General features: G+C 38.2%; 1 protein-coding gene across 2 annotated transcripts in view; it reads right to left on the bottom strand.

The window, feature by feature from the left end:
- Window positions 1–26,074, bottom strand: part of scara5 (scavenger receptor class A, member 5 (putative)) — a 101,078-nt gene that overhangs the window by 12,682 nt on the left and 62,322 nt on the right. For both annotated transcript variants that reach the window (XM_012880873.3, XM_021307722.2), the window contains exons 8-10: window positions 23,806–23,886; window positions 16,648–16,755; window positions 7,320–7,385 (exon numbers count right to left, since the gene is read on the bottom strand). In XM_012880873.3, the coding sequence (XP_012736327.2) occupies window positions 7,320–7,385; window positions 16,648–16,755; window positions 23,806–23,886 (255 nt within the window). The remainder of the gene's footprint in view (window positions 1–7,319; window positions 7,386–16,647; window positions 16,756–23,805; window positions 23,887–26,074) is intronic.

Raw genomic sequence — 26,074 nt, 5'->3', positions numbered from 1 at the left:
GAACAGTTATTACTTAAAAGTTTTGGGCTAAGCTTCAGAGTTAAGACACTTCTTGTCCTCATTTAACTACTTAGCTATTATTAAACGAAAGTTGATATGATTACTTAACATCCCAACCTCATAATGTGTCCACAGCTTTCTAAGAAAAGCTCAGCAATTAAAGAGAATGGGCCTACACACTATCAAACAACAACATCAACAAAAAACTCTTCTTTTTGTGATGTATTCCAACAAAAAACTTGCTTTCCTTTTATGTCTTCGTCTGCAAAGTTAAAATATGCTTTCTTGGAATCGTTTAAGCTGATTCTAGAAACTCTATGGCAGAGCGTGAATAATAATAAGTGTAAACGTCATTAAAAAACACAAGTTAGAGCTCATGAAAAATTTAAAATCCAATTCACTTCCCCTCTATATAATCGCTGTAAACATAGAAATCTAAACTGGAGATTTTTTTAACATCCTGGTTCGCGCTATTGAGGCTTTCAACAGAGCTATCGTATTTGATCCTTTCAGTGACATAATGGTCTGTGAAACAGGCTGATTTTGTATTAACAGCTAACACGTGTGAATAAACTCAAGTGCTTTCACAGGTACAAAATACATGCTTTGAAGTGTAAAAAGACCCAAGTCAACTAGTTAATAATAAGTCAACCATATGAGAGTTGACAGAAAAATGCACACGGTTGTTATTTGATATTTCTTGCCGCCTACAGCCTGCAGACTCAGACCATTATTCTTTTCGTGAAACCTCAAACATGAGGGTCTTGTTAATGATGTGAGGAAAGAACTGATCTTTGACAGTTTATGTGGCTGAAAGATCAAGACTTTCTGGTGTGAGCACCACTCCACCGCACATTCAGGACATGCAAAACAGCTGTAATGATGTAATAAAGAAAAATATCTGAAGGAAGAAAGGAAAAAAAACTGAACTCCATCAACATGGTTTTGTAGTACCCAAGCATACTTAATAGTTCTCAAATTTTGTTCATTGACAAGTATGATAATAATAATAATAATAATAATAATAATAATAATAATAATAATAATAATAATAATAATACATTTTATTTAAAAGGCACCTTTCTGCACACTCAAGGTACAAAAGGATAAAAACACAATGTCAGAAACAAGTCAAAACACAGAATAAAAGCCATTTAAAAAATACAAAGGCTGGGACAGGGAAATTGATATTAAAGAGAATAGGCTATTTTAAACAGATGAGTTTTGAGTTGTGATTTGAAATGGAGAAATGAGTCCGTGTCTCTAAGTAGGGAGGGTAGAGAGTTCCAGAGGCTGAATGCTCTGCTCCCCATGGTGGTGAGACGGGTGGAAGGGACAGACAGGTGTAAACCAGATGAGGATCTAAGAGCACAGGAGGGGGTGGGAATGTGCAGGAGGCCTGACAGATATGGGGGGGGGGGGGGGGGGGGCAAGGTGGTGAAGGGCCTTGAATGTCACCGTGAGAATTTTGTATTGAATGGGGAACTGCACGGGGAGCCAGTGAAGCTGTTGGAGGACTGGGGTGATGTGGTTGATAGAGGGAGGTCTTGTTATAATGCAGGCAGCTGAGTTCTGGACCAGTTGTAGTTTATGGAGTGATTTCTGAGGAAGGCCATAGTGTGTTGCAATAATTCAGTCGGGAGGTTGTGTACAAGTATGGCGGCAGTGTGTGGGGTAAAGGAGGGACGGAGGCGGTTGATGCTTCTTAAGTGGAAGTAGGCAGACCGGGTAATGTTACTGATATGGGATTGAAAGGATAAGGTGCTATCGAGGATGACACCCAGACTCTTAACCTGGGGGGAGGGTGAGATGGAGGAGCTGTCAATAATAAGTGGGAAACTGTTGGTTTTGGAAAGAGTTGATTTAGTGCCAATGAGGAGAACCTCAGGTTTACTACTGTTTAATTGAAGGAAGTTGTTGGTGAACAACGCTTTTATTTCAAAGATGCAATCTGTGAGGGACGTGGGCGGAAGAGAGGACGATGGTTTTGTGGTGAGGTAGAGCTGGGTGTCATCAGCATAGCAGTGGAGGTGGATGTTAAATTTGCGGAAGATTTTGCCAAGGGGAAGGAGTTAGAAGCCCTGTCCTGGGGCTCTGTCCTGTCATAATCTCCTTCGAAATTGCCAGAGCACTCAAAATAAAAACAGATCATATTTCCCTCAGTATTTTCACAGACCGAACTGTTTACATGCTCCATTAAGGTTATTGCTTTTGCAGCTTATTTCTTTAAGGTGGATTTGGAAACCTTCAGGTTTCTGGGATCGACTATATCCCACGACCTAAAGTGGCAGCCCAGCACTGTCCTCATCATCAAGAAGGCCCAGCAGAGGATGTACTTCCTGCGCCAGTCCTGGAAGCTCAACCTGCCTAAGGAGCTTCTGATCCGCTTCGACACAACCATCCTCCAGTCTGTCCTCTGCTCACCCATCACTGTCTGGTTTGGATCAGTGTCTACCTGTCCTCCATTCAGGACCCGTACATTTCCAAAATCAGGTAACGGGCAGGAATAATCACTGCAGATCCATCTCACCCCAGTTACAGCATGTTCTACCTGCTTACTTCTGGTAGGTGCTACAGAGCACTTTACACCAAAACCAATAGACCGAGGAACAGTTTCTTCCTACAAGCCATTAATGTAATGAACAGCTGACTCTGACTCATAGTGTCAAAAAAACAACAACAAAAAAAACAAACTCCTGTGTAATAACCCGGTAACTCTGCCTCTATTCAGCCACTTGCTTACTGGCTACCACTTATCAGTTATTTATGAATTATTCTCCATTTCATTTTTAGTGCTGCTCATTATTACTGTTCATATTGTCATACCGTATATCAAATCCACCCACCTCACATACATAACATCATGTATAATACTAATTTATTCCAATATTCTCATTCTCTGCACTCATTACACTGTGGACATATGTTTTTACGTGTATGGGCACCTTTTACCTCCGACTTGTACATAATAATAATAATAATAATAATAATAATAATAATAATAATAATAATAATAATAATAATAATGGTAATATTAAAATACTCCTGTACCATCTGCACTCTGCTCATTGCACCATTGCAATTTTGTGGTCCTGGGTGTCCACTATACTGCGCACTGTATTTGATATTTATTACTGCATTACTGTATTATTGTATAAGTAAGCACATCTTGAGCATTGTACAACCCAGAGTAAAAGTCCTCTTATATGTACAAATACCTGGCACATAAAGCTGCTTCAGAGTCTGATATGTAAAGGCTCCTAGACACTACACTGCACAATTGGAAAGGAAAACATAAATTGAAAACAAAATATTTAAAGTGTTTCCCATCACTGGCTCTTTACCCTAATCAGAAATCTACAAACTAAAAGTTAGATTTTCATCCTTTTTTTCAAATTATGCTATTCAGGAAGAAGATTTAAATGATGATATTTTACAAGTACTTTTTTTGTGGTCTAACACATTCATTAAGGGGTGTGTGTCTATGTGCTTCAGTGGTACAATAGAACAACAACTGTTGGATAAAGAATGAGCTTTGGAGTAATTCACAGTACATTCCCATTTAGTAAGTTGAAAATGTATACAATAACTTGTGATGAGTATGGTGAAGGTTTAATAATGATAACAGAAAATGTACAGATCTAGCAAGGAGAACAAGACAAGGAGCACTTTACGAACCAGTAAAGAACAATGAAAACCAGTGAGCTTACATACTGAGGTACGAGTAGAGAATGGCATTAGGTTCAGGTGAGCTTAATCAGGGAAATCTGAAACAGCTATGGGGGAAAGCAAACAGGGCAACTAAGAGAAAGTAAATAATTAACACAAAGGGAGATGAACTAGACTAAAAAAATAATGACACAGGAAATGCTAACAAAGAAGGGAAAAAGTGAACACTGATCTAAGTGGATGAACCAAAACACAGAGAACATTCTGATAAAACAGGTAAGAAACTAAAAGGAATAAAACAATATGGTTAGACCTTTTTAACAATGAACACAGAAATTAATTGAAAACAGCAAGATCATTCGGACAATAATAAAGAACTCAGAAGCGGTCCAACCAAAAAGGATGATCAAAAACACAGTGGATCATGACAGGTTTGATTTGTAAAATCTGGTTTTAAGCAGGATTTAGCATTAAAGTATCAAGGCAGGTTTAATGAAACCAGTTTGAATGTGAAGCAAAAGAAGAATCCATACATGCTGTGGTGATATGTTGCAAAGCAGAACTCTCCAGAGCATATATTATGGCATATATAACCGTCTATTTGAGTGCTCCTGTTGTTTACATTATGTCTCTGTGCATGTGCAAATTATATTCTAAACTAGACAAAAATAAACATATAACACCCACCTAAAGAAGCAAAATGTAGTCCAAAACAGCCTTTAAAGTATTTTTCTGTGCCACAATACTTACTGAAAATCTTAAACAATTAAATACACCAAATGGGAGTAAAAACTTAATTATTGAGTGTCTAAGCAGACCCTTTTCCCCTTAAACTTTAAACTTACAGGATTTACTGACAGCAACAGTTTTTCCTATTGCATCCAAAGCTTGAAGCTCTGTTATTGCTCGAGTGAGTGAAATAACTAAACCATAAAGAAGGATTTGTTATTACCGAAGCAGTGCTTATTTTGTGGAAGATTAAAGCAGCAATCTTTGTTTAAGTTGGTGAACATCTGGATATATTAGATCCTATTTATCTGTTGGAGATCCTTAAAAACACAATAATACTTAACAATTTGGCAGTTTATATTAGATTTGAAAAACAGATTTACTCTGATACTTCAGGAGAAGATTATGTTTATTCTTTTATTCTTTCCAAATTCATTGCTCAAGAGGTGGATTAACAGCTTAGTCCAAAGAATTACACACTTGCAACTCTTAAATTAGAAAGAAAGAAGAATTTATTTAAACTAAGCTTATTTGCTGAAAGTCTGCTTCATATTAACCAAAGTATACTTTAATAGTTGTGCTATTAGAAATATTAATCTCTTTACCCTTTATATCTCACTGATATTTATACAACAAAAGTTTTAATTTTAAAGCAGTATGGCCTCTGATTTCATATAACAGAAACAGCATAAAAGTAAAAGTATAAATGTACTGTTTTGGAGATTATTATAAATCTTAATTTTTTAGTAGATTGATGTTTTTGGACTTTCTTCAGTCTAAAAAAAGTGTTTTAGAGTAAATAATAAAAAAGATTTTCTTTGGTTAAACAATTTTACACTTCTTATAGCATCCAAACTCTGATTGGCTGATCAGGACCTCCTGATCCTCTCCTCTCCCAAAAGTTTTCACTGCTGAGAGATGAGTTTGGTCGACAGCTCTCACAGAACCAGTGCACCCCTAAAGAAAGGTTTGCCCATCTGGGTTGGAGTCATGCCTTATATTAACTTCCTTTAAAAAGGCAGCAAGGCCTCAGTCACCTGTCTACCCAAGTTTGTCTTTCTCTTGATGAGCTGTACTGAAACATAATTCCCCAATGGGGAACAAATAAAGCAATTAAATTAGATTATATGCATACATTTTAAAATACAACTTTGTTCCAAATCCAAAGTGATGACCTGCTGGGACACCCTTAAGATGGTGTCAGAAAAGATCGGAACAGCCTCCCTTTTTCTGCATGTTTTTTTTTTTTAATACTAGTCCAGTCATGGTGTCCTTAGCTGCGTCTTTTTCTTCGGCAAAACCATTTGGAGAGTTTCCTGAAATTATCTTTGTGTGTTTAACCTGTTTATTAAAAAAGCAACAACAAAATAAACAAATAAAATATCTGGCTAAGATGTTTAGCTCTGTCGCTGTCCTGGCTGGAGAAAATAATGTTAATATTGTTAACTCTATTAACTCGTTGGGATTATTTTCCTCCCATAGAAACCACACGTGGTGCCAATATAGACGAAAGTACTCCTGGCTGTGTGTTGGAGCTATAAGTAAGATATATACTGTAAAATCAACCTAAATCATTCTCATTTGTCACTTGGGCTGGAAGTAGCATTCCCTATAAAAAAACATATAAATATTGGTTCTCTCCAACAACAACGTCTTAGTCAAGTTTTTCTCCTTTCAAACCTAGAGATATGGTCCGGAACAACTTCTGGTCAGAGCCCGTGTTTACTTCCGGGTTTCTGAGCCAATCATATCAGAGAATTCCCAGTAAAAGAAGCAGACCAGAAAAAAACATCATAAACCTATCCGGTGTAAGTAAAAATTTAGTGCAACAGCGGATTGTTGAGTAAAATGGGGGTCTCCATTAAAGGCACCATGCATGTGTTGTTCCGATTTTAACCACTAGGTGTCATTGTTACTTATTGTTCCTTTAATTTCTAGTTTGTTTTGACAGATTGGCCACTTAAACTAAAGCTTTGCTTTGCACAAGGTTTCTTCTGATTGAAAAGGAGCATTTCTGCCCCTGCTGTTGCCACAAGCTTCATCAAGAAGAGGGATTGCTGCAAAGTCAGTAATGTCAATGGAATCAGCTGGGCCTTCTTAAATTTCAAAATGGCACTGCATGATAAACTAAATTTGACTAAATAGTTTCTAATTTGGATTGAACTGGACTGTGTGTAATTGGATTTTTAATGAGACTATGTTTGAACTTTATTAGCCTGAACTATATGGATTTAAAGAGTTTGGAGTTGGATCTTTTTATGAGTTTGTTCAACAAAGTGCCCTGATTCACTGTGAATTGTTCAGAATCAAAATCTGTGATTGTGCACACAAATTGTGCACACAAACAAGGAATTTGACTTCAGTTCCACTTTACTCTCAACGAAGATGAAGATGCTGGGAATGTGGAAGAAACTTTGAGACTTTATTAAAAAGAAATCCCCAGAAAAAGTTGCAACTGACCGTGCGACGGCACTATTTACTGACAATTGCCTAACTAATTTCCGAGACATTCTGAAAGGGAAGGTTAAATAAATTACATTTGACAAGTTTTTTTTTTTTAAACTACACCACTGCAGATAAAAGTGAGAAAAGCGTGGCCAAATGGATTAATGACGTTTCAATATATTTCAATTGGGAACGTTGATGAGACTTACTGTTAATTTGAATCAGTCACAGAAGGAATTAAGCTAAGTCAAGGCAGCACTGTATGTATATGAGCTATACATGATTTCACAAGAGGAAGAGATGATTGGATTGGTTCAAATATTCATGATATCTATATAGGACCATTGATGGATTAATTGTTGCCATAAAACTAAACTAATTTAAATTTAATCAACCAATTTTAGAGACAAGTGCAACAGAATGAGAACAGAAGAGAAATATTCTTATTGCTTAAAATATTTTTAACTGATCCTCACCTATTCGTTCTGCTCTGTCTCCTCGATCACCTTTGTCCCCTTTGAAGCCCCTATCCCCCCTGTCACCTGAAAACAACAAAACAAACAAAAAAACGTTAACTTTAAAATGACAAATCAATATCAAAGACGAATCTTCAGACACCAAAATAATACACAAGATTCAATAATGTTTGAGCAGATTTAGAGCCTGTTTATCTGCTGAAAACCCCACAAAACGTTCAATGTGCCATAGAGTGAAAACCAGAGACATCATAGTTAGTTAAGATTTAAAGACACAAAAAATATTATATAAAGACTTTAAATACACCAAATGCTTCAGAGATAATCCTAGTTCAGCCTTAATCTATCTCATATCTACATTCCCTCCTTGAAGTTCGGTGAGATATTTTTTTTTACCAGAATCCTTTTAAATAGGCTGCCCTGTAATTGAAAAAGAGACATAAAACGTAGAAATTAGAGGGCTATGACTGTTTATTCTGCCTCTATACAGCTTTACCAGAAAAGAGCATTACATAGTACACAGGTTTCTAATATTAGACTTTAAATGTGGAGCTATAGCTTAAAAGTGTAAAACCATCAAATCAGTGGAGGAAAAATAACCTTCATTATGGTTGCAGTAAATATATGACACATTTACCCACAAATGTCCCTGCAATCAACAGCTTGGATACAACTAATTTCTCATTTGTTTTTATTTGAAAATATAACTCTTTGCCAAACTGGCAAGGGTTTAGCTTCATTTGTTTCTAGCTCTCAGCAGTCTGGCTTAAAACCACATGTCTGTTTCTTCCATTAAAGCTATACAGGGATTAGGTAAAACTGGGCCTTCATCCCAACTTTAATTAGATTTTCTTTTAAATCATAGGGCGACAGTGGAGGTGTCAGCGGAGGTGGCCCTCAGCCCTGCCACCCATGTTTTATGGCCCATGTTTGGTGCAACCACGCCGCCACACCCTGCCTGTGACGTGCAGAGTTGTCAGGGCTGGATGCATTTTGACCACATCCTTAACAACTAAATTATACTGCAGGGAAAACACAAACACACCAAAAGCTACTGCTGAGCCACAAAACACAGTGAAGGACTGCATTTGAGGTCCACAAGGTCAGTTTGAATTTCCATGGTCCTGAAAGATGGAAATGGGGAAATGTCTGAAATATAATCAGAGTTTCTAAATGATATTTAAAATCTTCAGACACTAGTCAAGTTTATTTGTATAATGAAATGTATTGTGAAATGTGCTTTCCATCATGAAAACATAAAAACATTATGAACACATCAAAACAGTCACTGGTTGTGAGACCAGTAACTAATGTTAAACTAACAGGTGAAAACATCAATACACATCAAGTATGTCGGTCAGTGTTCCTGTTATTATGGGTCAAAAGAAGCTCTAAACAGGCGGGTTTTCAGTCTTGTTTTTAAAGGAACTCAGTGTTTCGGCTGATTTGCAGTTTCCTGGAAGTTTGTTCGAGATTTGTGGAGCATAGGAACTAAATGCTGCTTCTCCATGTTTGGTTCTGGTTCTGGGTACACTGTTCTACACTGTTGGGATATTTGCTTGAATCACCTTTGAATCACCTCTGAGCTTAACATGCTTTTATTTGAAATGGCAGAAATGCAAGGAAAAATGCAAAACTGCTAGAAAAAAGTGTTAATGTGGCCAAACCTTTTTGTAAATTAGACAATGAACGGGATTCGGTACACGACTAAATGATTGTTTTCCTGTTTTTTTTTTTTAACCCCCTCTTCAAATGTTGGATGGTATTTTCCGTGTTTTGGGAGTTCTTCTGGGGTGATTCAAAAACAAAGCAGCCCTCTATTACATGTCATGGAGCTCACTGGCTGAATTTAAAGGAGGAGTGGCCCTGCTGGCTTTAAGGAAAGGCTACAAATTAATCAGGCTTACACAAGACTAGAATTAAAGCAATAAAGCAATTTATTGCAACCCTTTTGGTAGAGTGAGTACTATTTAAAAAAAGACCCACAACAAAAACAGCTTGACTAAATAAAAACAACAAAAAATGCGTTCTGACTTCAGTGCTCCAGCATTACCCTGCTCAGTGATGAAGGGAAAACAAAACTAAAAGTAAGAAAACATCTTCTTGGAATAAGTGTATTTGCTCTTGATTTAAACAGGTAAATAAGATGATCTGCCAAAGGAATAAGATTTTTGCACTTAAAATACAAACATCTCATCTCAGTCATCTTATTTCAAGTGAATAAGAATTATCTTAGTTTAGGTATAAAATACTGATTCTGTTGGCACATCATCTTATTTACCTGCTGAAATCAAGAATAATTACACTGATTTCAAGAAATGTTTACTTACGTTTAGATCCCTTTTTGCACTGTGGTGGTTGTGTATATGATTCCTTCCAACTGCAAGATGAGTTATGTATACAACGCGCTTTTATGACTAAAATATTACCCAAAATGGAATAGTTACTACATCCTGCTTGCTAATAAGGTAAACAAACAACAAAAACCTACTATATCTGCTTAAAGTCAACACTGAAACTGATGGTGGTGGTGTTGAAACCTCCAATACAGATAGTCTGATCTGATTCATATACAGAACGTTGAATTATTTTTTTAAATCAAATTTGATAAATGTCATAATTAAATAATTAACAATGACTTTCTGCTAGTCCCCTTCAGGTTTATAGTGGCCTTATCATTCCCTACCAGTACAAATTGACCAGATTTTCATTGTTTAAGTAAAAAAAATAATTATTGTGATTGAATAATCCTTGTGAGATTGGACACTTTTAGTCCAGTCATAAAAAGTCCATGTGTCACAACTGCAAACAGCTCTAAAAATTGAAGGAGTCAGTGAACACAACATGTGTAACCTGAACTGTGGAGCTTAAGACAAAAGAAAGCCTTACATGGTCCCCCCTACTGATCATTCATCTTAAAAAAAAACTGTTAAGCTTCCCAGTGATGTTTTTACAGACATGTTATTTTCCCCTCTTTCCGCCGTCTGCTTCTGAGGCCCTGTTCATACCAGAAGATCTACAAACTCTTCACCCTCCGGTCTATATTCGGTAATTGACAACTAAATGCTCCACTAGAATAAAAAAGAAGCATCTGAAGGAGAGGATTTCCAGATCTTACTTCACAATATTCAATAATATTGCCTATTACTTCAGCCAAATGATGAAGACCCAAACAGCATTAGGCGACGTTATCATCAGGTTTTCTCAGCCAGGATGATCATTACCCTGGAGCTAATCTTTCCATGTTTTCTTTCATTTATTCTATAAGCCTGGGTCACTGATTGCAACATGTGGCTATGATTTGCAACAATAGGCCGTTTCCTCTCATTCTGACAAGAAAACAAGCAGCAGAACCAAGGGACAGCTGCTGGTGAAGTATGAAGTCTGTGAGCTCCGTATGGGACAGTTAACAAACACCGCTTTTGTGATTCAAGCCTCTTACTGTGAAATGTGTCAGCTGTCCCAGGTAAAAGCAAAAAAACAAACAAAAAAAAAAAAAAAACAGCAGCTGCTTGGGACAGAACAACCAAAACCTTTCAAAAAAAAAGGTACCTATGACTTAGTCATTAAAGAGGCCCCCAGTTGGGATGAGTTTTTTCTTTATGTGTTAAAACTTAACTTTATTTGTAGTGTTTTTTTTGTCTTGAATAATATTGTAAATGTTATTAAAGTCAAAATTCTAATAATTGATCCAATACATCAAAATTGCCACAAAAAGATATGGCAATTTTGAAAGAAAATTTCCAGAAATGCCAGAACCGAGAGGTGTGTGATTTCAGCTTTGTGGTAATCTGTTAAACAGAAAGATTACATGGGAGACTTGCATCTAAATGTTCAAGGAGGATGGCACCTCTTGCAAGCAGTTACGCCCACAGCTCGCCAAAGTTGTTTGGCAGAATGTAAACGTCCTTCAATGAGGCTGTTCAGTCAGGCGCTTCACAGATGTCTGTTTTGCTTTAGCAGCAGAAATAGGAACAAGATCACAACCACTTTTGAACATTCTTCTCACAAACACCTACAGGTGCTTGGTTTGAGTTGCTTACAGACTCACTTTTATACAGAAAACCCATATTAGTAGCTTAGCTGTCACTTTATACATCTCATTAAATAATACTGTGTATTTTTCAGTGATATTATCAAGGCGTTGGTTACTTGTACCTGTAATACTTTATCAGTTTGTTTTGCTTTTCTTTTTATGTCTCTCTTCGCAGGTGTAGAAGCAGACTCTGTGGATGTTATCTTGTTCTCTCCTTTTCCACTCCCCAATTCTTTCATGTTTTCTCCCTTTTAGCATTTCATCTTATCTTTTTCTCTTTTTTCTCTTCTATCTTCTCATTTTTGTGTCCATTGAACATGAAATAGTCCCAGAACAAAATGTAATAAAGCTTTATGCATATATAAATGAAGCGGAACACTATTGCGAAAGCAGCGATGCGCCACATGTGAAAGAAAAATCTGTTGGGCTCTCTTTGGCATTAAGACTGCAATTCTTAATGCTACACTGCTAGACAGGACACATTAGAAAAATAAATAGGAACAAGGGAATGCAAGTGATAGCAAATGCAAAGATGCCAAACCTGAAATCTTTGTTTCGTAGAAAATGCCCAAGAGGTTTTGCTGCTATACTTTGCAGCCACAGATCTGTTTTCCCATTAAAGTCCTTTTAAATTTAAAGTAAGCCATTACAATTTTCCAGGTTGCTCCACAGGAAATTTTCACAGACCAGCATTTTATCTCTGCTTGCTCGTTTGGTGTGTGCAGGGCAGTAAGCTAATGCATGCCGCCTTGCCAGCAATAAAAAGTTGCAGAAATGGCAGGAACAGCTGCGCAGCTTAAAATTAAGAACCTACATTTAACAACACTGTGTGTATAAAAACAGAATTGGTCCATTACAATCCATTAGTCGGCCATCGTCCAGATAAGACTCCATTTTGGTCCAGATCCGGAGTGAGGTCCTCCAGTTAGTGACCTCTGTACAAGAAAAACATGCAGATAGTAATATGGACATACAAAGCAGATCTAGTCAGTAGAAGTAGCTTTATATGTCCAAATTAAAATAGAATAGCGTGAGTCTTACACTCACCGCTGAGCCATGACTAAATGCAAGGAACAGCAAGTTCTTCAGAGATCTTGGTGAACTGTGGGACCAAACATTGGACATTTCCACTAAACCAGATGTGACTGCCAACAGCTGTTGGCTGAAGACACACATTAAGAAAAAAGCCCCAAAATCAAACAATGCAGTGCATTATCGTGATTCTGATTTCTTCATCAGAACTGTGTCCTTCTCTGTGGGGAACTTCGTTATTATTGGCACTCCTCAGCCAACTGGATTCAGGCTGATCTCAGCCTCTCTGGGCTTTGTAGATTCTGATAAAGTCACAGGAGCCAAAGAGTAATGTAATTAAAAAAAAATACGAGAAAGATAAGGTGAAAGAGAAATGCTTCACTTTGCTGAAGTATTAGATTAGATCATTAAAAGTTGGATAAATGGTCATGTGGAAAAACTGTTGTGGGAAAAACTGTGGAATCCAGGCACTGAATGTTTTGAAACAGCAAATACGATTAAATTCAGCTGTTGAGGAGCTAATAAACGCGCATTTCAAATTTTGCACTGTGTATAAAAAAATATTAACCATCCTAAAATTATTAAGCGGTATGAGCTCATCACAAAAGGTAAGGTGAATTAGATGTGAATCGGCTGCAGCACGTTTATAAAATAGACACCTTTCCATCTTCAGGAGAGTATCAATATTCAAACTTAACTTGTGCAAAAACGAACCTGAATTACTGTTCACACTGCTTATTTTTGTGGTAAATGAAACAGCTGAAGAGCAATCAGATTAGCTGGAACAGCTGCCGTGTTGGACAAACAACGATGTGAGTGTTGAAACAGTTGCACCTGTTAGGGACACCAAAAGTGGTAAACTTTTCAGTTTGTTTAATCCTGATTTAAGGTTAAAGTTATTTCACAAAGCCATTTGAGGACTGTGCCCTGAGCGTTTTTGGAGGAAAGCCCGAAATTATTGGAAGGACAAATATGTTTACAAATTTCAACAGTGGGTTGTGAAATATTATGTGAAGAAAGATCTTTTCACAGTTTTCACAGGGCTTTTAAGTTTAAATCTAAGGTAGCTACTGTAGTCCTGTAGCTATGGAGAGAAATATGTCCCAAAGTTGTCATAAAACTGTATCTCAAACTTGACAAAAGTTAACAATTTGTGCAAAACTTTGGAATTGTGAAATTATATCTACATACAATCCCTAATCCTGCAAAAAAACAACAAAAAAAACAGTAAAACATTAAATACAAAGAAATACAAAAAAATCATTTTCACTTGCACTAGATAGCAGTTTTTATACTCAAAAAGCTTCCTGTGTTTACAACATGAAGTTACATTTTTACCCAGGTTGGCTTGGCATGAATGCAACATGACTTTGATGGGTTTGCAAGGTTTTTAAGTTCTTCACACCCTTTGGCTGCCCACAAGCCATGTACGTGCTGTGTTTAATTGTTGGTGAAAACGTGGTTCATGTGGGTTGCCAATGGATTCTTCTGGTATTTTTCTATTGTTAACTCGTTAACGAACACGAACGTTATGACAAAGAGTCCTGCAATTAAGTTCCTGGATCTCAAGAATTTCAATATATACTGTAAATGCAATTTTAGACACAGCTTGAAGCCACAAGCATGAGCAGGCAGAACAGTTTATGGGAAGGTTTTATAGTTTGACATGCAAGAGTGTTTGGTAAACTTACAGGATAATGGTACATACATATGTCCGTTTAATCGGTCGACTTACAAGTTCTTAACAGCAACATTACATGAGCTCCCAATAAAACAGATTATAGCCTAGAATAGAATAACCCTTTATTGTCCCACAGTGATAAAAATCAGTTGATTAAAAAAGCATAGCAAGATTAAATGAAAATGTGCAACTGAGTAGACTGATTAGAAAGTGTACAAAATGTGTATGTGAACAGCAACGAATCAAAAGATTTCGCTAATTCAATTCAAAAAGTGGAACTGGTAATATACATTTTCATCACACACATAATATTGTCATGATTCTGCCCTGCTTTCCTTTTTTCCCATTGTTCTGTTATTTCTTGGCCCAATTACCCCTCACTCACACATACTCCTTCCTCTAAGCGTTCTCCATTACATCACCAATAAAGGCAATTCTAGCTAATGGGGCATTTCCCAGCAGCACCGGTGGCGCGACGGCACAACAGAGAACCCTCTACCGTCTTTGGTCAGAAATACGGTGTATTTGTGACGGATGACAGAGTGAAATGCGTCAATTTCTAAGGAACCAGATGAGCCAGATGCAGGAAGTGTATCGTGTTTGGATCGCTGCACAGCATAATTTGCCAAGAATGAATGGATGGAGCGCCTAAGAAGGAACGTAGTCAGAGTGAAGCTGACTTGCTTGCTGCCTCTTACTGGTATGAGCAGCTGCACCTGTGGCAGCTCGTTTACCTCACTTGATTCACCTGCTGACCAGCCTTTATATACCAGGTCCCCACAGCTGCCTGTTGCCAGATAATTTGAAAGCCTTTGTCTTGAGTAGATGTCATGTGTTCTTTGCCTGTTCTGGTCTCAGAATGTCGTATTGCCCTCGCTCAGACACCTCCTAGGTTTCTGTTCTCTCGATACTACCTGGACTGTTTCCTGACTAAAATATTCACCTAACCCATCAGCGTTGTCTGCGTTGCCCGACTGCAGCAGAGGTTTTTGTTCATTGTTTTGATAAACATTTCAAATCGAAGCGCCATGTAAGGTTCAAATATCGGGTTCCCTGCTCTTTCCGTAGCCTAACATAATATGTCTTTACTATTGTTAAATTAGAAATATTTTAGAATTTTATTATTCGTAAGCCATAATTCAGTCTCAGTTCAGCTCAGCTGTGAGCTCCTCCTGGTTCAAAAGCTCTAACAGGTCAGTCATTCAGCCTCGCCGTGCTGCTGCAGAGACCGACTCATCTGTTTCATATTGAAAACAAGTCACACATGAGCAAAGCCTCCACTAGATTACAAAGCGGGATGTAAATATATTATAAACACATTCTTTAATAGTTAATTATATTTTTTTTCTCTGAGACGGCTACACTACACTCTCTCCCCTATTCACCTCATCCCCTGTGGGTCATCTTTTGGTTAAAATTGATAATGTCAAAAATTTATAAATGTAGTTTGGGTTCAGGTAAAATATTATTGAATAGTTCTTTTTTTGTTGTTTTGAGCATATTTAGAGCGTTTTAGTCAATATCTGTCTTGTCAGTGTTGATATTCCTTTCTCCTACCGCATACTTTTTATTCAAGATATGTTTTAGCCTTTCGTTTATACATAAAGTTGTTTAGATAATGTTTTTATTGCTCTATGTCTATAAAACATATTTATTTTGTACTTTTATTTTGTTTGCTTTTGTTCCAAATGTTTAAAAAATTAAACCAGTGAGTGATCATTGTTCGTTTTTTTTTTTTTTGGGCTTTTTCGCGGCTCTAGTGGCTCGCTTTTTATGAAAGTAAGCTGACAGGAAGGGGGGTGGAAGAGGGGGAGAGACATGCGGCAAAGGACCATGGGTCGGATTCGAACCCGGATCGACCGCGTCGAGGACTAAGGCTTTCCTATATGGGTCTCGCTACCTGCTGCGCCTCGAGCGCGCCCTATTATTCGCTTTTTACTCTTTTGTTTGATTAAAAAAATAAGTATGGATAATGGTACCGATAAAATACCGGATCGATATGGAGTATCGTTAAGAGTATCGATAAATCCTTAACAATACCCATTCCAACCTGTTTTACACTCACTAAAAGCTATAAGTTTTGTGTTTTAAAGTCCTTGTCATTGCTCTTGCCACGGCTCAGGCAAAAAGCTCCTCATAAAGACTTAAATTTTAGCACCATAAGGCAAACTTTGGAGTCGATCCAACTGTCTCATCTCCCCTCTCTGCTTCTGTCTCACCCGCCCATACCTGTGCAGGCAGAGAGAACCTGGGCCTCATTAATTAGTTCAGCTGGATCTGTGTTCCAAAATACTCTTAAATATGCAATAATACAAACATTATTTGTATTTTGTTTATTTTTATTGATAATGATTTACTTTTTTATTCTTTACCATTTCTTGCAGATTTTATTGAAGTGTTAATGTCATACTGTAATGCTTAATTGGGGCCCACAACACTGATGGCTGGAGGTTGGGCTTACAGCAACAGTAGAGCGGTGCAGGGCAGAAGACATATACCTTGTTTACGCTCAGTCCAAAATAAACGCAGCATAATGAAAGCTGAGACACTGCCAGGTGATAAAGATCAGATTATTGTACCTTTAGGCCCAACTGGTCCGCGTTCACCCTTCTCTCCCCGTGGACCCTCAGCCCCAGGAGATCCTTTCATTCCCTGGGTGCCTTGCATTCCCTTCTCTCCTGTAAGTCCTAGAGCAAAAACACAAATACAAAGCCGTTAAGACCTTATGCTTTAAGGGTCCAACAGTTTTTTTGGGGGGGTAACCCAATTAAGCTGAAAAGAATAATATATACATTAAAAAATTACACTATATTGAGGCTTGGATGGCAAAATGATTATAGAATATTAGATAGTATATAAATGTATTTATAACTATATTCTAATTTCCTAAAATGTATGTGGAAAAAGATTAAAAAACAAAGAACCAAAAAATGGATGGTAAAAGGTTTCCAAGCCCTTCAACCTCTGTACCGTTTCTATGGAAAATTTGAATTTGGAAACACTGGTAAAGTTTTCTTTCACCTTTGGCCAAACACCAATTTCTCTCCCATTGTTCCTTTTAAAACTGTGATACAAGCTAAGAACATTTGACAGTGAACATGATCAAATGTCTCTCAATTAGTGTGGTAATGACTTATTGATTGCAACTCTTAAGTCAGCTTAATTATTTTCAAATGTTGTTGCGCTCTGACTCGCTCTGATTGCACAGTTTTGACTGCCCCGAAATGTGATAGGAATAATTAGACTAAAGGCATTACAGCCAAAAAAGCACAATAAACTGATGACGGATGATGTCATGCAACGACACGATTCAACAACCAACTAAGAAAATGCCATCAATCACAGCTTGGATCCAGAGCAAAAGTCCAACTGGATCACTTAACAAGAGAGAAGAGGCTGGATGTGATGAAAGACTCTCTGGCTTGGATGCAAATGGAGGAACACAAGTGTCTAGAGTGATATATAAACAAATTGTCTTGATCTGAGTTTGTTGAAGGGAAACAGCCTGCCGCACTGAAAATGACATGTTTAAGGTCAACACACTTCCCCCCAACACTGCTCTTTGCCAGGAAGCCTCTTTTATGATCGGAAAGCATCAAAGGTCAATGAATCAAAACATCTCTTTCATATTGTAAGTGTGCATGGCCCAGCCAATTATTTATTTCCTGTCCTCTCACACTCCAAAATGTGGTGACCAATGGCAGCCCATCCCGACTAAACTCAGTTTACCACAACCCTGTGCAAGCTTGCAATAGGCCATTCATTGTGTGTTCATCTTTTTCCATCTGGTATTTTATCATTCATTGAATCTGACAGTATTAAATTGGATTGTTGTTGGATTGAATTGCAATGTAAATATTTGAATTTGGATTTTTGAATGTTTTGGATCGAGCTGTCATTGGACTGTAATAAAGAAAAACAGACAAAAAAATTGCAAGCCAATGCAATTTAGTTGGACCAGTTGGTATTTTGGCTTGAGACAGTACTTAATTATTGATTTTCCCTTGAAAATAAGTTTTCATTATACCCAAACAATAAGAAAAACTAAGCATTTATTAATATCTGGCTTTTAAATTCAAGTAAAAAGTAAAATTCCTATTGCATTATATACAGTGCCTTGCACAACGATTCATATACGTTTAGCTATTCCACATTTCCTCATCTTACAACAACAAATTTCAGTGTTTTTTTTTTTTTACTTTATGCCATAGACCAAGACAAGGTAGTGCATAATGGTAAAGTGAAAGTAATCGGATATGTAAGTATTGAAACATTTTACAAATAGAAATCTGAAAGGTGTGGTGTGCATTTATTTTCTCCTTAACTCTGACACCCCAAATAATGTTCAGTGCAACCAACTGCCTTATTAATCCTAATAAAAAAAACACAAACTGAACGGTTTGAGTCAGGAGGAACGTCCAGACTTCTATTTTAGGAGAAACTAAACAATCTCCCCACAGACACATGGCTCAACACAAGAGACACAGCTCCTCACACCAATACTCAGCTGTGCACCTACACCTCAAGGATACGAGACACTCTTTCAAGTGACAAAAGGTCCAGGGTGAACCAGTGTACATCTCCCTCCCCAGCAACATTTTACATCTCTTTCTGGCAGGCCAGACGGGGAATATAGTCCCTCCAGTGAGTTTTGGGGCTGCCCTGGGGTCTTCAACCAGTGAGACGTGGGCCGAAAGCCTCCAAAACAGAATGATTCAGTGAATCTCGGTCCACTGCAGATCCAAGTTAAAGAACCACAGTTCATCTTAAAGGTGCATAGCCATGTTAGACTTTTTATTTATTTATACATCAGTAGCTCACTCTGGCCGCATACAAAGATTTTATGAAAGATTATCACGTCCTGCTGGCATATTAGTTGCTATTTTGGTGTTTTATGCTTTGTTTTTGATCAAGCTGTTGTAAATAAAGCATTATGAATTTAGTGACAGCTTGGTGTAACAGTGGTTAGCGCTCTTGCCTCAAATAAAGATGGTCCTGGGTTCGGGAACTGGGCTTGGCAGTGGCCTTTCTGTGTGGAGTTTGCATGTTCTCCCCGTGTCTCCAGGCAAGGCAAGGCAAATTTATTTATATTGCACATTTCAGTACAGAGACAATGCAAAGTGCAAAGTACCGGGGGCTCCGGTTTCCCCTACCCCTAAAAGACAGGTCAGCAGCGCGCTTAGTCGCAGCAGCTCAGCCTAGCCCTCCATCTGATCTACGAAATCTTACCTTAGAGGAAGTACACACTGCACATATGCGCAGCAAGGAAATGGTTAATGGGTTTCTTCCAGCGAAAGAATGCAGAAAGGTCCAAGATCCAGTGAAAAGAAACGCAAAACATATATGATTTAAAGAGGGAAAAGACTGGAATAAAGCTCGGAATACAGTAAGACCATTGGGTTTCACTGAAGCGGAAGTTAAAGCTGCCAAGGCTCAGATGTGACTGCAGAGTTGATTGACGTGAGTAAATGTAAAATATGTATGTAATATGTAGTAAATATGAGGCTGTTGAAGTTTTTGTAGATTGGTTTATTTAATTAATAACGGTTAGTCTTTGATCACACTAAGCTGCTGCTTTATTGAGATGCATTGCAGAGGGTCAGGCTCAGTCCAGCATTAATTTTAATTGATTTATAAATTAAGCAAACTGTCATCATGATAGTTCTGCAGTACTGTTGCTAGATGTCGCCACTTCTGTTTATATCTGTTAATTGCCCCCAGTGCTTGGGCAATTTTTATACACAAAGAGGACCATCAAAACATTATCAGGATGGAGGCCAGTAGAAAGAAATAATACCAGACTGGATTTGGGAGATTTTTTCAGGTGAAACCCCTGAAGAACGGAAGAGCAAGGTAAGACAGTCTTGCTTTAGTGCGGCTATTCTAAAAAAGGACTTGGGGAAACTTCTGGAAAAATCGCAGACTTTGACTAGCTGATTAGCTTTTTTCTTTTTTCCAGGATTAGAAACTGGACTGTGACAGCTATAACAGTGTAACTTCATCATTTCTATATATTGTGACTTACAAAGCTAGTCCCCCCAGAGGCAGTCATGAAACATTGCTGAATTTAACGACTTCAACATTTTGGTAAAAGATAAAATGTAGACAGCAAGTAGTAACTTGGAAAATGAAACTGCTGCATGTTTGTCCATTGATGCTTGTTTATTTGTAATGCAGCAGACTCCTGATTGCGTAACAGTGGTCCATGCTTTTCACTTTTTTAAATTTCTGTATTTTATTGTATCTGCTACAGTACACAGGAACCAATTTTACAGTGAAGTGATGATTGTAAACTACCAAGGATTTAGTCACACCATTAGTAAAGAAAAGCGGTAGGAGGTATAAAATGCTTTAAAAAGGATTGTTTGATCTCAGGATACACAAACAATGTGTTTGATGAGAACAAACAACTCCAAACACAACTTCTGTTTGTTGACAAGGCATGGATCATTTATATCGTGAAGAATTGCACAGTTTTAATTCCCATATTCATCACTGGACTGATTTCTGGTGCATCTGCCAGGTTCTTCTTCTTGCGTCAGCAGCTTCTCTGTTATGTTCCAATGTATTTATAATTTCCAAGCCACTAAACCACACAGAAAACATAGATATAAATAAAATGCTTCTTTGTTTGATCCAGAAAAGTTTGTCAAGATTTTCTTCAATGACTTCCTAAAGCGTAAAAAAACCCCCCCGACCAGTTAAAAGTTAAATTGGCAAAAGGACAAAGTAATCAGCATCCCCCACACTAAGATTTTAAACAACTGTGGTTTGGTCTCAGCAAAACATACAAAAACACCTCTTCAAAATGACAGTTTTTCTAAACGTGTCCAGACTTAATATACAGCTGCTTTACATAAAGCAGTCAGCTTTATGTCATCAGAATATCTTAAAGCTATTTTGTTAAGATAAGCTTGGCCTGCAGGAATGTGTGTGGTCGGGTTTAAGTGACAAACATCTATTTGGATCAATGCTTTCTTCATAAGATGACTGGGGCAGCATGTCTGCTGCATTCTACAAGGTTTCTAGATCTGGTTTGGGTCCAAAACTCCTGAACATTAGGAGGCTCTTACTCTAAGTAGTAACAGATGTTGGACCATGCTTTAATTAACTGTGGACCACATATCAAATTGTGATTTATATCAATTTCTGGTCTTAAAAACAACAAAAAAGTTATATTATAGACTTTTATTTTAAAATTAAACAGGTTTTTACAGAGAGTTCGAAACGGTAATCATTGAGAGTTATAAAGCTTTTATTGGTTTTACAGGTAAAGTTCTTCTTCTCGTCGTCTTTGCTCTGTTTTTACATTCATTAAAAATTAAGCTCTGGACATGTCTGAGACGATGTTTCTTGGATGTGTTTTGGGGAGTGTTGGATAGAAGATGGCAGCAGGCCTGATAACACGGAAGGCACCAAGCAAGAAGGCGCTCCAGAACATCTGGGCTGTTGTTTATGTAAATGCTGCGTCTTACAGAGAGAGAAAAAATGTATCTGGTCCTGAGTTTAGGATTTCTCATAGGTGAAGATTTATACTGTGTTTTGCTGGAATTATTATAAGGTTGAAGATGGATTTTCTATCCCACTGGACCTGCCAAACATAAATCCTCATCCAAAGTCTGGAAGATTGTTTTCTTAATATATGTAGAAGGCTACTTAGGCTGTCTACTCACTGTATAAGAAAAGTGTCTGAATCTTATAGTGGTGTGGGAGGGGGGGGGGGGGGGGGGACTCTTGCAAAACTATTCTGTTCTCCCAACACCCCTGCTTCTCAAACACAAATCCCCCCCCCCCCCCAGTTTGCTCATAACTGCAAAATTGTTTACAAGGAATGTTTAGGGTAGCTAATTAAAATGACTCAAAACTGTTTATCCAGTAGATGTGTTGTGCAAAAATGTTCCAGCCATCCTGACTGTACAAAGATATGAAAGGAAATGTGTAGCATTGCATTGAAATAAATTTTCTTTTATGGGATGAAATAAAATAAAATGAACACACAGTTTAGTATCTTGTTGTTCAGCTAGTATTTAACTAGTCCAGCTGTTGATATGTTTTTGCATAGCGGACCACCCACTGAGAGACAGAGCAGATTTCAACACTGAGGCTACATGCAGAAGTTAATGTTAGATCAAAACTTAGCCCTGTATTTAGACCTCTATATTGTGTCCAGGTTTAGATTAGGCACAACTGGGTGGCCTAAAACTGATCTAAGCTTAGCTTTAGAATAAAAATTCTGAAGGCGCTGAACATATTTTTTAATCCTGCTAAAAATAATCACAATAAAAAGAACAGAAAGAAAAAAGCCAGAGAGCATAAATCAACACTTCAATCTTCAACTGAATATATATTTTTTTAGCGGTGGGATGGCAGTAATAATATCAAAGAGCAACAAAAATAACAATTGTTTGTCTGTATTTGTTTGAGCTAAAAACAGAGACAAGAGTTGTGAACATATAGGTAAAGCTGTAATTTTCAACCAGGCCTACACCCTGATACAGAGACTGATGTCACAAAACAAAAATACAGTCATTTAGCCACCTATATCCTAGAGTATCTTAAGGTGGAATGGAAGCCAGATCCTTTAGCTATCAGGCTCCTCTCCTGTGGAACCAACTCCCAGTTTTGGTCCGTGAGGCTGACACAAAAGTCTACTTTTAAGACTAGACTTAAAACTTTCCTTTTTGTTAAAGTTATTATTTAGAGTGGCTCTTGTTACCCTGAGCTATCTCTGTAGTTATGCTGCTATAGGCTTAGGCTGCTGGAGGACATCAGGGTCTATTTCTCTCACTCTGCTGAGTTCTCCTACTGTTCTCCAATTTGCATTGTCTGTTGTTATTCCAACTATTACCTTTATGCCCTTTTTCTCTTCATACTAGGTATACCTAGCTGTGACACCATCCAGGGGGGCAGATCATCTACTATTACCATTTAACATAGAAAGGATTCCTGGGTCAATGTGTGCTTCTGTGCTTTCTGTGTTTCTGCTCTGTCTTCTCTAAGCCCCAGTGGGTCGAGGCAGATGAGCGTTCACACTGAGCCTGGTTCTGGTTCTGCTGGAGGTTTTTCCTTGATGCAACCTGCTGGGTTTCATTAGATAGGAAACTTTTGACTGATCGGTCTGGAGGATTTGATTGAATTTGACTTTGTAAAATGCCTTTAGATGACACGTTGTGAATTGGCGCTATATAAATAAAATGGAATTGAAATTATATTGCATACCTAATTTACTTATCAAATGTTTGTTTTATCCATTCCTTCCAAACAATATTCCCTGAAATCTCCCATCCTACAACAATTAGCTAGGATTTCACTGTTGCATTAGTATCTCCTTCGAGACTTAGTGGTTGAGTAGAAGGCATCTGGACTTCATTTCTTGTTTCTTGAATAACTAAGCTTTCCTTGGAAACAAGAGAGGAAGTCTACTTCTACTGTACCCAAACACTTAGGATTGCCATGTCCTAGATCTGTGGCTCCCAACCCTGGTGTTTAGAGGTGTCTCTGTTCCAGCTCACCTAATTTAAATAATCACATGACCTCCTCTGCATGCCACCCACTGCTGCAGAAGCATCTTAATCATCCATGCATTTAAGTCAGGTGCGTGGCACCAATGAGACACCTAAAACATGCAGGACATGGGTCTGTGAGGACCAGGGTTGGATGTCACTGTCCTAGATGACTGAGACTCTACACCAATGCCCCACAATATTGGACATACTGCATAGTATGGCCTTACTCACCTTGTAGGCCAATGATCCCGGGAACTCCAGGGTGGCCCACTCGGCCAATGTCACCCTTTTCACCCTTCGGGCCTGGAGGTCCTGCACAAAGAAGTAAAGAGTTAATTAAATAATGTATAGATGGAGTGGCTAACAGACTCAACTGAGCGGGCATGGAGCAGTTGTTACTATCAAGGTATATAAGAAGTTTCATTTTCAAAAGCTTTACATCATCTCGTTTGTATGGTTTAAAATCTTTTTATTTAGATGCCAGAGAAAGTTTAAAAGTAAAGAAATAATTTTCTCTGGCTGTATTGGGTTGTGTAGCGTTGGCACTCAACCACTTGTTGCAGCGCTCTGCCAATCAGCTACCTTAAGAAAGCTACCACACTTCTCCTTTGTGTGTAAGAGACACAAATTCAGCTGTTTAAGTATTTCTTGTCATGAAAAAAATGGATAGTCTTTCTGTGAAACTAAATGAGAGCCACCCTTTACTCCTATTAAGGTAACATATCTGTTCAACGGCAAACTTGAGGCACACTAGCATGAGCTTGAAGGCATTGCTTAATAAGCTAATTTTGGCTGGTTAATTACTTAAGATATTTTCCCATGATAAAGAGAAGTTGTTACTTGCCTATCACCATTAAATGACCTCTGATTAACCCTAAATACAGTTCAGTTGTTCCAGTAGGCCTGTTCTTTATTACAGAGAGCTTGCAGAGCAACAGAGTAAATCCATTGTAAAAAGGTATCAGTCAGGGAGAAGGTACAAAAAAATGTTCACAGCATTTGTAATACCATGGAACACAGAGAAGACAATCATCAAGAAAGAGCAGCAGTGATGTTGAACACTTGGTGTCCCTCTAATATTGAGAAAAAGACAAGAAGGAAATGAAAGGGAGGCTGCTGAGAGGCTTTCAGTGACCGCAAACGAACAGCAGGAATTTCTCACATTACTGGCTGTGTAGTACATGTGACAACAACCTCCTGTATTCTTCATATGTCTAGGCAATGACAGGTTCAAGATGAAATCTTTTTTATAAAAAAAATACATGAAAACAAATATTTCCCTTTTATATTCCCTCAGATTGCGATACACTGGCGACCTGTCCAGGTTGTACCCCGCCTCTCACCCATCGACAGCTGGAGATAGGCACCAGCACCCCTTGCGACCCCATGAGTGATGGACGTGTTAGAAAATGGATGGATGAATGGATATTTCCTCAGAGAGGAAATTTGTCGCTCTCTATAACCCTTCCCTTGTGGTGTGTTCACACCAAATGTGTTTTGAGCGTCTGGTTTACATGCAAAGTCTATGGTGGACGTGCCTGTAGGAGCGTCAAGAGGTTCTGTGGCCCATTTTAATTGATGGGAGTGGCTTGTTTTGAGCAATCAAGCGTCTGAGAATTTGAAGCTGCGGTGCTTGAGTTGGAAAATCTGAACTTTAGCAGCTGGATGCGGAGCATCAACCAATCAGAGTGACCCCTCTATGGACCATATTAGAGCTGGGAAGTGTGAGGACAAACTCATCGTCGCTGTTTGTGCCCCCTCTAATATCTATGATCAGTCGATCTATTACCACAGAGACAGTAAATACCTTACATGGAGGAGGATTAGCAAGAAAATTAGGATCTCGGGTAAGTTATCAAAACTTATAACACGTTAAATATTTCCTGCAGTTGACGAAAAGAACAGGGTAGCTCCTCCCAACGCGCGTCAGACCAGTCTGTCAACACTTTGCTGACGCTCTGCACAAGCGTCCAAGTTGGGGCGTTGGACACCTTTTTGACACTCAAATTGCATTCGGTGGGACCGCACCATTAGAGAGCCTTGTCCTGCCGAGGAATATGTGTTTAAGAGTCTTGCCCAGGGACCCTGAGTGACAGAATGATTCCCAAGCTGCCGACGTATGGAGCCCCTCCAAGTCGCAAATCCCCAGCTCTCTAACTACTAGGCCACCACTCCCACTGCCCGTCTCCCCAAATATCCAAAACCAGATAAATTTAGCAAAAATACACTTGAAGTCGTATTAAAGCAAAAAGGAAAAATGTTCTGGTCGAATTAGATAAACTTTTTAGCCATAATTTCAAAATGTCAGTAAAAAAAACTCTACACTTAATCAAAGAAAACACCACACCAACTGTGAAGCATGGTGATGGCAGCATCCTGCTTTGGAAGGCTTCCTTTTGCAGAAAAGGTGCCTTTGCCAAAATTGGGAGAATTATAAATGGTTCCAAGTTCCAGGCAGTGTTGGCACAAATAACTCCAGGTTTCACCTACAACAATGAAT

The sequence above is a fragment of the Fundulus heteroclitus genome, chromosome 15, assembly GCF_011125445.2.
Source record: "Fundulus heteroclitus isolate FHET01 chromosome 15, MU-UCD_Fhet_4.1, whole genome shotgun sequence".
NCBI classification, from domain to species: domain Eukaryota; kingdom Metazoa; phylum Chordata; class Actinopteri; order Cyprinodontiformes; family Fundulidae; genus Fundulus; species Fundulus heteroclitus.
This window is presented reverse-complemented; position numbering and strand designations above follow the sequence as displayed.